Below are 13915 nucleotides of genomic sequence, written 5' to 3' on the forward strand. Positions count from 1 at the left end.
GCCACCTCGGGGTCCCCAGGGTGGATGATGTCCCCTGGGAGGTGGCTTGGTGGTCCCAGATCCAGTGTGTCACCCTTGTCCCAGCAGCAGTGGGGACACTTGGGGGTGTGTTGTGGCAGGCAGGGCCACCCAGGAAGGACACAAGGCAGAGGGACACAGGGACAATGGGTACAAGGTTGTGGGGACATGGCCATGGGGGCATGAGGCCATGGGGACACAGGGCTCTGGGAACACACAGCTATGCAGGATCACAGGGCCATGCCATGGGGACACATGGGTCCATAGCGATTTGGGTCCATGGGACACACACATGGATCCATAGGGACATGGGTCGATGGAAATACATGTGAATCTACTGGGATTTGGGTCCATGGGGACACAAATTCATGGATCCATAGGGATTTGGGTCCATGGAAACACGTGAATCCATTGGGATTTGGTCTATGGGGACACACACCACAGATACACAAAGACTTGAGCCCATGGGGACACAGATTCAGGGATCCATAGGGCTTTGGGTCTGTGTGTATTCACAATTCAGGGATCAGATTCAGGGACACAGATTCAGGGATCCATAGGGATTTGGGTCCATGGGGACACAAACTCCAGTATCCACAGGGCTTTGGGACCGTGGAAACACATGCAAATCCATTGGGATTTGGGTCCTTGGAAACACATGTGAATACATAGGGATTTGGGTCCATGGGGACACACCCTCCAGTATCCACAGGGCTTTGGGACCATGGAAACACACGTGAATCCCACAGGATTTGGGTCCATGGGAACACATGTGAATTCATTGGGATTTGGTCTATGGGGACACACACCGTGGATACACAGGGACTTGGGTCCATGGGGACACAGATTCAGGGATCCACAGGGCTTTGGGACTGTGGAAACACACAAAAATCCACAGGGATTTGGGCCCATGAAAAGAACCATTAGAATTTAGGTCCGTTATGATGCACATGAGGCCATAGGGATTTGGGTCCATGGGGACACTCACTCCAGGATCCACAGGGCTTTGGACCCATGGAAACATGTGAATCCACAGGGATTTGGGTCCTTGGAAACATATGTGAACTCAGTAGAATTTGGATTCATTAGTATACACACGAGTCCATGGGGATTTGGGTCCATGGGGACACACATTCAGGGATCCATAGGGCTTTGGGACTGTGGAAACACACACGAATCCACAGGGATTTGGGTCCATGGAAACACATGGAACTCAGTAGAATTTGGGCCCCTTAGGACACAGATCCATTGGGATTTGGGCCCATGGAAACACATGTGAATCCACTGGGATTTGGGTCTGTGGGACATACACCGCGGATACACGGGGACTTGTGCATTCACAATTCAGGGATCAGATTTGGGGACACAGATTCAGGGATCCATAGGGATTTAGGTCCATGGGGACACACCCTCGAGGATCCACAGGGCTTTGGGACCGTGGAAACACAAGCGAATCCACAGGAATTTGGGTCCATGGAAACATAGGTGAATCCACTGGGATTTGGGTCCATGGAGACCCACACTCCAGGATCCACAGGGCTTTGGGACCGTGGAAAAACACGCGAATCCACAGGGATTTGGGTCCATGGAAACGCCCCCCGCCCGCCGCCCCTCACGCAGTTCCCGCCTTCCCCCCAGGCCGGCCGGCAGGGGGCGGGGGCTGCTGCAGCGCCACGCCCCCTTCCCCTCCTTGTGGTCCCGCCCCTTCACTCCTATTGGTCTTCCTCCTCTCCCTGCCGCTCCCCATTGGCTGGCGGGCCGCGCGCGCTCGGACGCGGAAGTGCCGGGGCCGGAGCTGCGGCGGAGACGGTGAGGGGAGGGGTCGAGCCCAAACCCCGCTGGGAGCTCTGGGGGCGGAAATTTATTCCCATAAATCGGAGGAAATTGGGAATATTCTGGTTTAAATACCCGTGTTGCGCTTGGGTTTGATGAGGAAAAGGGTTTATTGCTGTGTTTCCGCGAGGAAAATGGTTTCTTTGGCGGTTTTCGTGAGGAAATTAGTGTATTCTTGCTTAATTTTGTGAGAAAAGCTATTTGTTCTTGGGGTTTGGCGAATAAAATTGTTTATTCTCTGGGTTTTTTAATGAGAAAAAGGGTCTATTCCGGCGTTTTGATGAGGAAAAGAAATTAGTTTTGATTCTTTTGAAAATGAGGAACATGATTTATTCGTAGTTTTTGATGAGGAAAGTGGTTTATTTTTGCGTTTTTCTTGAGAAAAAAAAGTTCATTTTCGGCTTTTAAGGAAGAAAATTGTTTATTTGTGGGTTTTTATGAGGAAAATTACTTCTCGGATGGTTTTGATGAGGAAAATGGTTTATTCTTGGGGTTTGATTAATAAAATGGTTTATTCTTGCTTTTTGATGAGGAAAATTGTTTAGTCTTGCGGGTTTTGTGATAAAAATGTGTTTATTTTTTGCTTTTTATGAGGGAAACAGTTTATTTATGTAGTTTATTCTGGAGCTTTCATGAGGAAAATGGGCTTGATGAGGAAAGTTTATTCTTGGTTTTTTTTGTATTCTTATAGTCTTTTGTTTATATTCTTGGTTAATTTATGAGAAAATTTATTCTTGGGGTTTGGGATAATTAATAGCTTATTATTAGGAATTTCATGAGAAAAATCAATTCATTTTGGGCTTTTGGTGGGGAAAATGGTTTATTTTTTTTTTATTCACCCTTTCTTCATGCTGAAACAAAAATTTTTGGAGTGTAATTCAATGACTGGATTTAAATTACTGCTGGAATTTAAATATTACAATGTAACCGCTGGAATTTAACTGGAATTCCACCAGTCAGATTAACCTACTGGAATTTTAACTGCATGAATTTTCACTTGTCAGAATTGAACTAAAAAAATAAGCACCAAAATATATTCCAGCTTCCAGATACTTGTATTTCTTTTAATATAAAATATATAATAAATAAATATTTGCTAGGAAAGCTGGGGATCTTTGATACCGCAAGGCATGATTTGGTCAGAATGAATATTCAAAATATTCGTGAATATTCATGAGCTGTAGCAACACTGAGGAGGGGGAATCCCTTTTCCAAGGAATTTTAAAAGGCAGGACTGATTCTTTGCCTCAGTCCCGTGAGTAAGGAAAGAAAACATGGAATTTAATGAGGCTGGACAGGGTCAGAACAGGTTGGACCAGCTGGAGCAGCCTCTCCATCCCTGGAATTATTCCAGGTGTGGCTGGATGGAGCTTGGAGCAACCTGGGGTAGGGAAAGGTGTTGTGGAATGAGATGATCTTTAATGTTCTTTCCAACCCAAACCATTCCATGGTTTTGTGGTTTTTTGGGTGAAATCTCCTTCTGGGAGGGTTTAGTGGAGAAGGCAGAGCTGGACTTTTCCCATGGAAGCACAGTGAGGGAACAGGGATGAGCAGGAATGTGGGAAACCGGGTTAGATGGAATTTTGAATCACCACGAGGGTGATTAAACACCTGGAAAAAGGGAAGCTCTGGGAGAGGCTCAGACTCACCTGGGCGAGGCTTTGAGCGCGGGGTTGGATCCAAAACCTCTTCCAACCCTCGGATTCTTCGGGAATTCTTCGCCAACACTCACAAATCCCCATTGCTGTGACTCTCCCAACCCAGGGGAATCTGCCATGTCCAACCTCCCGCCTCTGGCAGCCGACAGGAATTGCTTCTACATCCTGACAGAGGACTGCGCCTATGGAAACAAGTACTTCCAAGCTGGGAACTTGTGCTTCTGCAGCGAGAGGAGCTACCTGCGGAATTTTTCCGAGGATGGGCCTCCGGCTTGCTTCCTGAAGGTCGTCATGCTGGACGACAGCTCCACGGTCACCATCAACCTGGAAATCCTGCAGCCCGTGCGCCAGGAAGCCGCCGGATTCCTCCTGGCCATCGGGAGCCACAGCGAGCGCTTGGATTTTTTCCTGGAGAGGCAGAGCCTGGAAGGAGCTCTCCAGGCCGTGCCGGGTCAAAATGTGATGGTGGAGGTGGAGAGGGAATTTTTCCCGGGAGTCGTGCGCTACATCGGGAGCATCTACAAGCCCAGCTTGGCTGTGCTGACCCCGGTGTTTTTTGGGGTGGAATTGCAGGTAAGGGGGGGCCCAAAGCGGAGAATTCCTCATTTTTCCCACGAAATTTCTCTGTGTGACATCCTGGTGTGTTTTCAGGGAGAGGGGGAAAACAGAGGGAGAAGCGACGGGTCCTACCACGGCACCGAGTACTTCAAGTGCAAGAGGAACTGTGGGATCTTCCTGCCCTTCAGCAAAATCCAGTTTATTCCCACATCAGGCAACGAGTATGGGAAGCAGAAGCTGGGAAAACAGGACACGGAGGACGTGGTTCCCGTGAAAGTGGGAGACGCTGTCAGCTTCTTCGTGGATGAGATCCCCACCAGAGGAATTGCCATGGCAGTTTACAGGGAAGGGAGCCAATGGTTTGTGAAGGTTTGCCCGGTAAGATCAGCTTTTCCATGGGGTTTTTTTGGGATTTTAAAGGAAAAAATCACATTATGGTTGCACATGAAAGAGAAGGAATATCCAAAAGGGATGTGAGGTTCGGTGCAAACTTTGTTAAAAAAAATCCTTCATATTCCAGTGTTTAGCTGATGGGTTTTTCCCTAGCTGATGGATTTTTCATTCCTTTCAGGAAGAAGAAGGAACGACTGACATTTTCAGGGAAATCCCCATGGAATCTGTTCTGAAGGAGAACTTGCAGAGTAGGTGGTCTTTGGATGTGTCTCTCCTGATCCCATCCTGGGAGAATTTGGAATTTATTCCCTCTCTGCAGGGTACTGAGGAGCTAAAATCCCCAAAAAACCTACAGCTTGTCTTAGGATTTATGGAAAAAAATCCATAAATTTATGGACCAGGATTTATGGAAAAATCTCAAGTTCCACACAAAGCTAAAGCTGAATCCCGTTTGTCAGGAAGGAGAGGCTGATGGTAGCAGAGAATTCCCTCAGGGAAGAAGCACCACTGGTTAAAAAGTCTTTAATTCAGCTGTAAAAGATGGAGCAGGAGCTTCATCCTGGTGGTAAAGGCTCAGGTGCCAGCAGCAATGGTGGGAATTGTTGGACAAGACAAGGAATTAGTGGAAAAATTAGGAAATAACGCCTCTGCTGCCATTCCAGTAGCCTGGGAAGGGCTGGATTAGCTCCAGGACCAGCAAGAGGTTGGAATGTGAAGCTTTGTGCAGGGAAACAAGGAGCAGGATCATTCCCTCTCATCCTGTCAGACCAGCTTGGACACACTGGGAATTACACCTTGTGTCCCTGGTGCTCAGCTTCCTGCTTGTGTTTGTAGCCTGGATTTTCCAAAATAGACCTGGAATTAGATCCAGAGGATCCAATTCCCACCTCTCCTGATGTTTTGTGTTGCCCATCAGGTTTTTTCCCAATGTTCAACTCTGACGTGGGCTTTGGAAAACCGAACCTAATGAAAGGAGAGATCAGCGAGAGCAGCGAGGAAGGGGAAGGTGGGAATTCACCCCTGGAAGTGAATTCCATGGTCCAGCTTACCTTGGACAAAGGGAATCAAGTTTCAGGAATCATCCGCTGGTTGGGCTACCTGCCCCAAATCAAGGACAAAATGGCTGGAGTTGAACTGGTGAGGCTGGAAAGCTGGGAAAGGACCTGGGAGTGCTGGTGGCAGTGGCTGAATATGGAGGGTGGAGTTTTGGGATCCCCGGGTACAGGATATTGAGGGGTTGGAATGAAGCTGGGAAGGGTCTGGAGCACCAGGAGCAGCTGAGAGGGCTCATCCTGGAGAAATGGAGGCTCAGGGAGAACCTTCTGGATCCCTGCAATTCCCTAACAGGAGGGTGGGGCCAGGTGGGAATTGGGCTCTGCTCCCAGGGAACAACGGACAGGAAACAGCCTCAAACTGCTCCAGTGGGCATTTAAGTTGGATATTGGGAAAATTACTTAATGGATGGGGTTGTCCAGCCCTAGCACAGCTGTTCAGGGCAGGGACGAGGTCCCCATCCCTGTGATGTGGCACTTGGGGACACACTCTAATGGTGGCCTCAGCAGCATTGCATAGCTAGACTGGATCTCAGACCTCTTTTCCACCCATAATTCCATAAATCCCGCTCTCAGGCTCGTCTCTGGTGCTGTTTTCCCAGGATGAAGACAAGGGGGTCACAGCTGGAGAGTGGCTGGGCAAGTCCTACTTCCACTGCGCCCCGAAGCGCGGCCTCTTCGTGAGGCTGAACTCCTGCCAGCCCGACGTGCGCTTCCAGAGCTTCCCCAGCTCTGACCTGTCCCTGGGCGATTACAGTGAGTCCTCTGGGAAGCAGGAAAACGGGGCTGGGATGGGAGAAGGATGTGGAAAAACCCCGTGGGCAGCGTTTCTTCCCTTCCTTCGAGTGTTGTTTTTCGGTGTTTATCCCACGCCGCATCTTTGGCTGGATTAACAGCTGGACTCGGTCCTAGAGGTCTTTTCCAACCTAAATTATTCCTTAGGGAATATCCCTCAAGTCTGAAAGATTGTGATTTATGAAAAGCTGGATTGAGAAGCCACCTTAGGTCTGAGAGTCGTAGAGTCACCTCAGAGTTTTGAGGCATCAAGGAAGGGCAGAGTTGACTCAGATGAGAAGGTGAAGGCAATTCCTTTTCTTGCAGGAGGACAAGAAGTTCTTCCAGAGGGTCCTGAGAGTTTTCCTCCCCTCAGGAATGAGGCAGCAGTCCGTGTTCTCCAAGGGCGGATGAAGGGCATCCAAGGCCATTGTAATTCCTGCTACATGGATGCAGCTCTCTTCAGGTAAGGACCTGCTTGGGTGGTGCAGGCTCATTAAATGAATGGCTTTTTAATTAAGCTAAGCCCCAAATTGCAGCACTTCCCTGGATTTCCAAGGTGGCTGGAAGTTTACCTGGTGTAGACCAAGATGTTACTGTGTGGAGATGCAACCTCCATGGTGCTTTTTGATCTCCTTCCCAAATCCAGCAGATTTTTCAGCCCTGAAGACCCCCTGTACCCCTGTGTCTGTCATTCAGGGTGCTGAGAGCTCATAGTTTTCCGGATTTGGACTGTGCTGACTCTATCCCTGGAAGTTCTGGCTGGAATCATTCCAAAGAATCCACCCAGGAGGTCCCAACTTCCCTGCTTGGAGAGGAAAAGACTCAGTGGTGCCCTTCCCTGAGCAGTTTTGGCTGCAAAGTAGGAATTTCCTTCTCCCTGAGCTGTTCCCTTGCTTTATCCCAGTGTTCATTGTTCCAGATGTGCCTCACTGTGCAGATGTGCTTCCCTCACCTCCCTGTAATTCCATGCATGGATTGGTGGGCATCAAAGCCATTGACTGTCACCAGCCACCACATTTTGGTTCCAGCTGTTGCTCCCAAGCCCTCAAACTCAAACCCATCCCACTTTTCCCACAGCCTCTTTTCCTGTACCTCCGTGCTGGACTCCATGCTCTTCATGCCCTTCCCACTGTGTGACAGGAACGTCCAGGGAATTCTGCGGGATGAGATCGTCAATCCCCTCCGTAGGTGAGTGTAGGGAATAATGGAATTTGTCCCATTTGCCCTCATTTCCTTCCCCGCTGCCCTAAAGGTGGTACCTGGCACTGAGGGAAACCTGGCAGCCACATCCCAAGGTGTTCAGGACAAGGAGGAATGGTTTTAAACTGACAGAGCATGGATCGGGATAGGATTTTGGGAAGGAATTTTCCATGTGAGGGTAGTGAGGGGGTGGAATGGAATTCCCAGAGAAGCTTTGGCTGCCCCACTCCTGGAAGTGTCCTGAGCCAGGTTGGATGGGGCTTGGAGCAACCTGATCTCGTTGGTGGCATCCCTGCCTATGGCAGGGGGTTGAACTGGATGAAGCTCCCTTCCAAGCCCAGCCATTCCATGATTTCCCTCACCTGCAGCTGGTTGTTGTTCCCAGGACTGGCTTTGTCAGGGCCAGCAGTGTGATGCACCTCCGGGAGCAGCTCACGGACAAGGGCCAGTGCTCAAGCTTTACCAATGCTGAGAAAGGTAAGGAGCTCCCTGGGGCCCTTCCCCAGCTGCTTCCCTGTGTTTTGCCTCCTCCAGGCACCAGCTGGCAACTTCCCTCTTGTGCTTCTCCCAGGAATGTGCTTTAATTAGGTGCTGATGTTAATTGGTGTAAAAATTCACTTGTAAAAGTCTTTCAGTTTTCAAATCTCTCTGTACCCTTAGAGCCCCATCCAGTAGCTAAAGGGGCTCCAGGAGAGCTGGAGAAGGATTTTGGACAAGATATGGAGGGACAGGACACAGGGAATGGTTTCCCACTACCAGAGACCAGGGATAGATGGGATATTGGGAAGGAATTCTTCCTTGTGAGGGTGGTGAGGGGCTGGAATGGAATTCCCAGAGAAGCTGTGGCTGCCCCACCCCTGGAATTGTCCAAGTCCAGGTTGGATGAGGCTTGGAGCAAGCTGGCACAGTGGAAGGTGTCCCTGCCTATGGCAATGGCTGTAATTCCATGATCTTGAAGGTCCTTTCCCACCCAAACCACCCTGGAATTCCATGAAAGTGCAGTCTCTGAAGGCTGCTTGGCATTTTCCATGTTCCCTTTGGGATTTTTGTCTTACCCATGTGCTCTCAGCCTTTATCCCTAACCTGAAGAGGAAATTCCAGGCCCCTGGAACACCGACTCATGTTTACCTGGCAGCTCTTGGGTGCAGTGGGACAAGGCAGTTCCTGGTGTGGTCTGATCCATCCTTTCCTCTCACTTTCCAGATCCTGAGGAGTTCCTCAATCTCATAATGCAGCAGATCCTGGGAATTGAGCCGCTATTGAAACTCCAGTAAGTTTCCACAGCTGAGGGATACAATTGCCAGAGACAGGCCCATTAATTTTGCACCTCACAATCCCTGGGTGGATGGGGGTCACTTGTCCCTTTCCACTAAAGTTTTTTGGAATCACAGCTCTAGGGTTTTGCAACTCCTTTAGGAACTGACTGATCCTGCTTATTGTGATCTTCCCATCTGGGCAAAGACACTTCTGAGCCCTCCCCGGAGGGTGCTGCCTTCAGAAAATCAGGATAAAAACCTTGTGCCATCCTCACGGAGAGCCAGAAGGGGTTTGAGAAAGGTGATGTCCGACTTTGGTGCAGATCCAGCAGTTATCCAACAGCCTTTGGATGAATTTGGGATGAGTCCAGGCTGCCAAGCTGGCTCAGCTCCCACAGCCTCTCAAAACAGGCAGCCCATGGATGCAGTCCCAGTTTTTTGGGGACTCTACAAAGAGGATGAGAGGCTGGAGGAAGCCAAAAATAACTGTGCTGTTTGTGAGCACAGAAAGGGAATTGTTGGGTTTCTGTGCTCCTTTGTGGAGCCGCGGCTCGAGCCGTGGATCGTGGAGTGCTGGGAAAGGCTGAGCACAAAGAGGACTCTGTGCTGCAGCTCCCCTGCACAGGGTCATCCCAAGGAAATCCTTTCCCTGCTTTCTTTAGGGATTGTGAGAGGTCTGCACACAACTCACCTTGAGTTTTGGATGTTTTTTTAAATTAATCCTTCATCGAAGCATCCGTTTGTCAATTTAAATGCTAAATTTGCTCATACTAAATTACCTTTTAGATTTATATTGAGGGGAAATTGAATTTTGCTTGTAGGATGTGCTGCTCCAAAGAGATAATGAGGCCAAAATTCCTACTTATCTACTGCTCCCCTGGCATAAATTTGGTATGTTTGGGTGGAAAAATGGCTTTGTGTAGCACCAAACCACCCTCGGTGCCTTGAGCCCAGGAGCTCTCCCAGGACAAACTTTGGGAAACTCCAATTTTTGTGTCACCACATCCCCAATCCCACAAGCTCTCCTTGCAGGTCAGGAGGCCAGGAGCAGGAATGTTACTGCTACCAGATATTTATGGATAAACAGGAGGATTTGGTGGTTCCTGACGTGCAGCAGTTGGTGGAACGCTCCTTCCTGTCCTCAGATCTGAAGCTGGTGGAGGTGAGTCCAGTTTCCTTCTGCTTTCCTGCTTTTCTTGCTTCCCAAAATTCCTGTGAGGACTTGGATGTTCTATATCCAACCCTGAATCCAGGAATGACTTAGGAAAAGGTCTCTGCTTTCCCTGTTTCCCTTTTGTCCTGTGAATAATGACAGCAAATTGAGACAGAGAAAAAAAATCTCTGGGATTTGGCTCTCCTGGCAGGGTGACTCCTTTCCCTTTTTTTTTTTTTTTTCCCCAGATCCCATCTTGCTTCATTATCCAAATGCCACGTTTTGGGAAGGAATATAAAATGTTCAGCAAAATCATCCCTTCCTTGGAGCTGGATATAACAGATCTGCTGCTGGACAGTGAGTGATGATGATGGGCTGTGAGCAACCAGCTCTGGGCTCTCTGGGGTGGGATTCTTCTTCCCTGAGCCCCAGTTTTGGCAGGACAAGCTGGATTTTAGGTGGGATCTGGAGGAGACACTCTCTCTGAGCTCTGTTTCCCTGGCAGGTCCCAGGGAATGCTGCCTGTGTGGGGATGTTGCCACTCTGGAATGCTCGGAGTGTTTCAAGGACAAAGTGTTTGCAGCCACAGGCCTGAAGCAGTTCTGCAGCTCCTGCTCCAAACAGGTATTCCATGGCTATTCCCAAAATCCACCTTGGAAGCTGTCAGAGGGATGAGCCCTCCCAAAATCTTCACATTCCCCTGGCTGTCCCTGCAGCCGCTCAGCTCTTTCCTGAGGGTCATTCCCACCAGGAGCCAGAGGTTGTGAACCCTCTGCTTGCACAGAGCCCAAATAATAATGGAATCATAGAAAAACTTGGACTGGAAAGGACTTTGAAGCTCATTCCAGTTCCACCCCCTGGATGCTGCTCACTATCCCAGGTTGCTCCAAGCTCTGTCCTACCTTGGACAATTCCAGGGATGGCACATCCACAGCTTCCCTGGACAACCTGTTCCATAAATAAAGTGTAATCCTGCAGGAGCTGAGTGCTGATCCCTCCCTGCTGCTTCTCCATGAGCATTCCCAGTTTCTGCCTCTTGCAGGGTGGGAAGCTCCCATCTCATCTTCCTGATGCCAGGCTGTTCCCAGGCAAGCAGGGAGCACGGAAATCACATCAACAGGGAATGAATTGGGAATCTGACCTCTGCCCTCCCTTCCTGGCATGCCAGGGCCAGTTGTGCCAATGCCACCCTGTCCCCTCTCCTCAGGTTCACTCCCATCGCCGCCGCAAAGCGCACAAACCCCGGAGGCTGCACATTCCAGAGGAATTCCAGAGCTGGAGCGCCCAGGGCTGCCAGCAGGTGCCACGGGAGAAGCTGGAGCTGTTTGCAGTGCTCTGCATCGAGACCAGTCACTACGTGTCCTTCGTGAAATACGGCCCTGGCAATGAGCACTGGATGTTCTTCGACAGCATGGCCGACCGGCACGGTGAGGGAATGGGAATGGGATATGGGAATGGGATGTGGGAGCTGCCTGGGCCTGCTCAGTTCACCTTTTCCTCTCAAGTCCCCCTGTTTAGGCTTTCCATGAATTTGGCTTTCCTTTAATTAGATTGCAGAGGGGCCAAGGGGGTTTTTCCAGGCGTTTCCAGCTTGTGGTTGTGGTCAGACAAGGGATTTGGGATCCTATCCCAGCTGGCTCAGCTTGTGGGCACAGATTGGTTCTCCTGTCCTTCCCCACTGTGCTTTTATCACAGAATCATGGAATGGTTTGGGTTGGAAGGGACCTTAAAACCCATCCAGTTCCAATCCCTGCCATGGGCACCTTCCACTATCCCAGGTTGCTCCAAGCCTCATCCAACCTGGACTCGGACAATTCCAGTGATGAGGCAGCCACAGCTCCTGTGGGAATTCCATTCCAGCTCCTCACCACCCTCACAAGGAAGAATTTCTTCCCAATAGCCCATCTATCCCTGCCCTCTGGCAGTGGGAAGCCATTCCCTGTGTCCTGTCCCTCCATATCTTGTCCAAAATCCTTTTCCAGCTGTCCTGGATCCCCTTTGGGTTGGATGATCTCCCCTCATCCAGCCTCTTCCTGTGCTTTTGGCCTCTACATCTCCCAGCTGAGGCTCTGCATGACTCTGGAGTGTGCTGGGATCTGCTGGAGCTGTAGGAACCCATCCCTTTGGGATCTGGTTTGGGATTTTTCTCCTCCTTTCCACCTCAGGTGGCGAAAACGGCTTCAACATTCCCACGGTGACGCTGTGTCCTGAAGTTGCCAAATACCTGGACTTGCCCCTGGCTGTGCTGGCCCTGGAGCAGCCTCGGGACATGGATGGGGTGGCCAAACGCCTCTTTTGTGACGCCTACATGTACCTGTACCAGAGCAGGAAAATGGCACTTTACAAGTGACACCATCCCAGAGCTGATGGCAAGGAGCAACATCAGGAGTGGGAGCTTGGATCACCCCAGGAGGTGGAAGCAGCCAAGTGTGGATGCTCTGAGCTGCCTCTTCTCGCCTCTCTTGGTGTCAACTTATCCAAGCCAGGCTGGGTTTGTTAAATCCTGGCTTTATCCAGTGGTAGTTGGTACTTGGGCACAGCTGGACTTGGAATTATTGATGCTCAAATTCATTCTTATTCCCCACATTCCACAAGTCTCCCTCTCCGGGTACTATGCAGCTGGAGCATCCCCACATCCCTGTTTCCCTGCCATCCCTGCCCTCCAAAGCTGGGGACCAGCAGAAATCAAAACACAAGGAATTATCCACAGGTTTACCAAGAAACCACAACCTTTCCTAAGACATCCTCACCCGGATTTGTGGAGTGAGGAAAATCAGGTCAGGATTGATTTTCTCACCTGTGTCCCTCAATGCCCTGCACTTCCCTTATCCAGCACTATCTGGCACTTTCACCCACCATCCCTTATTTCCAATCATGGATATCCTGAGCTGAAGCTATGCTTTAAAAATAGATATTTTTCCAAGAACAAAACTGGAAGGAGGATGGGAGCAGAGGAGCAACATCTGGGCTCCTGCTGCTTCCTCTTTTTGGCAAAATCTGCACAGGATTCAGTGTTACAACCTCACTTTCAGCACTTTCTGCCCCACCTTTGCATCCACTTCCAAGTTCTGGGGTCAAATACCAGAATTCCAAGGGCAAAAATAGAAAAAAAAAAAGAGCACTCTGGGATTTTCTGCAGGAGGGTTTAGGGTTTGGGTGGGAACTGGTGTTCCTCAGGTTAAATGAATTTTTACACTTGGGGGTTCCCTGCTATTAAGTGGGAAGTTGAGTCAGTGGGATGCCCAAATTCCACAAAAACCTCAAGGAAAGCATCCAAGAGTCCCAGACGTGCAGGTTTAACCCTGTTCCTCTCTTTTCCTCCCCTCTTTAATACAGAGTGGAATAATTTTAACAAAGCCTGGAGATTTGGGTCGGTCCTGGTGGCTTGGGATGCGTGGTTTGGGATCTTTCTGGCATTCCAGGTGTTGCCAGCAGGTCCTGGAGGGATTCTTTCCCTCTGCTCAGCTCTGATAGGTCACACCTGGAATACTGGGTCCTGTTTGGAGCTTCCCAGTACGTGAGAGACAAAATCCAAGGAAAAACCACAGAGATGATGAAGGGACTGGAGCATCTCCTATGAGGAGACGCTGAGGGGGCTGGAATTGCCCAGCCTGGAGAAAAAATAGGCTCAGGAATCTCCTCAATATCCATAAATACCTGAGGAGAAAGTGGAAAGACACCCAGGAGCTTCTCTGCCCACCAAAATGGTTCCTAAACATCAGGAATTGCATCTTATCCACTAGGGTGACAAATGCTGGCCCAGGTCACTCTCCTTGTTCTTCATTCCTCCTCTCCCAAAAACTCAGGAAAATCTCTACTCAGGTACAGTGGACTCCTTATCTTTGGTGCTTTGCTTTAAAAAGAAAATCTAATTTTTAGCAAACTGACCCTGGATTTTCTGGAGTATTTTTTTCCTGTCTTAATATGGGATACAATGCTGTTGGAATTCCCAGAATTCCAACACCATCAGGCCATGCTTTGTTAAGCTCTTAGTTGTTTTCTTCCCTGTAATTTCTG

General features: G+C 49.6%; 1 protein-coding gene across 1 annotated transcript; it reads left to right on the plus strand.

Moving 5' to 3' along the window:
• The first annotated feature begins 1809 nt into the window (after nt 1-1809).
• On the plus strand, nt 1810-13781 carry LOC115917564 (ubiquitin carboxyl-terminal hydrolase CYLD-like). The gene is made up of 15 exons (XM_030971708.1): nt 1810-1827; nt 3616-4082; nt 4161-4445; nt 4639-4708; nt 5377-5597; nt 6115-6268; nt 6614-6752; nt 7367-7477; nt 7875-7966; nt 8693-8759; nt 9778-9907; nt 10147-10255; nt 10404-10522; nt 11106-11325; nt 12064-13781. The coding sequence occupies exons 2-15, from the start codon at nt 3627-3629 to the stop codon at nt 12246-12248; spliced, it is 2358 nt and encodes a 785-aa protein (XP_030827568.1). The 5' UTR covers nt 1810-1827; nt 3616-3626; the 3' UTR covers nt 12249-13781.
• The last annotated feature ends 134 nt before the right edge of the window (nt 13782-13915 follow it).

Source organism: Camarhynchus parvulus, chromosome 2 (genome assembly GCF_901933205.1).
Source record: "Camarhynchus parvulus chromosome 2, STF_HiC, whole genome shotgun sequence".
In the NCBI taxonomy this organism is placed as follows: Eukaryota; Metazoa; Chordata; class Aves; order Passeriformes; family Thraupidae; genus Camarhynchus; species Camarhynchus parvulus.

Coding starts and splice junctions, on each gene's coding strand:
- LOC115917564 (XM_030971708.1), top strand. CDS start 3,627: ATGTCCAACCTCCCGCCTCTGGCAGCCGACAGGAATTGCTTCTACATC. Junction 4,083..4,160: donor TTTTTGGGGTGGAATTGCAG/GTAAGGGGGGGC, acceptor GTGTGTTTTCAG/GGAGAGGGGGAAAACAGAGG. Junction 10,256..10,403: donor AACAGATCTGCTGCTGGACA/GTGAGTGATGAT, acceptor TTTCCCTGGCAG/GTCCCAGGGAATGCTGCCTG.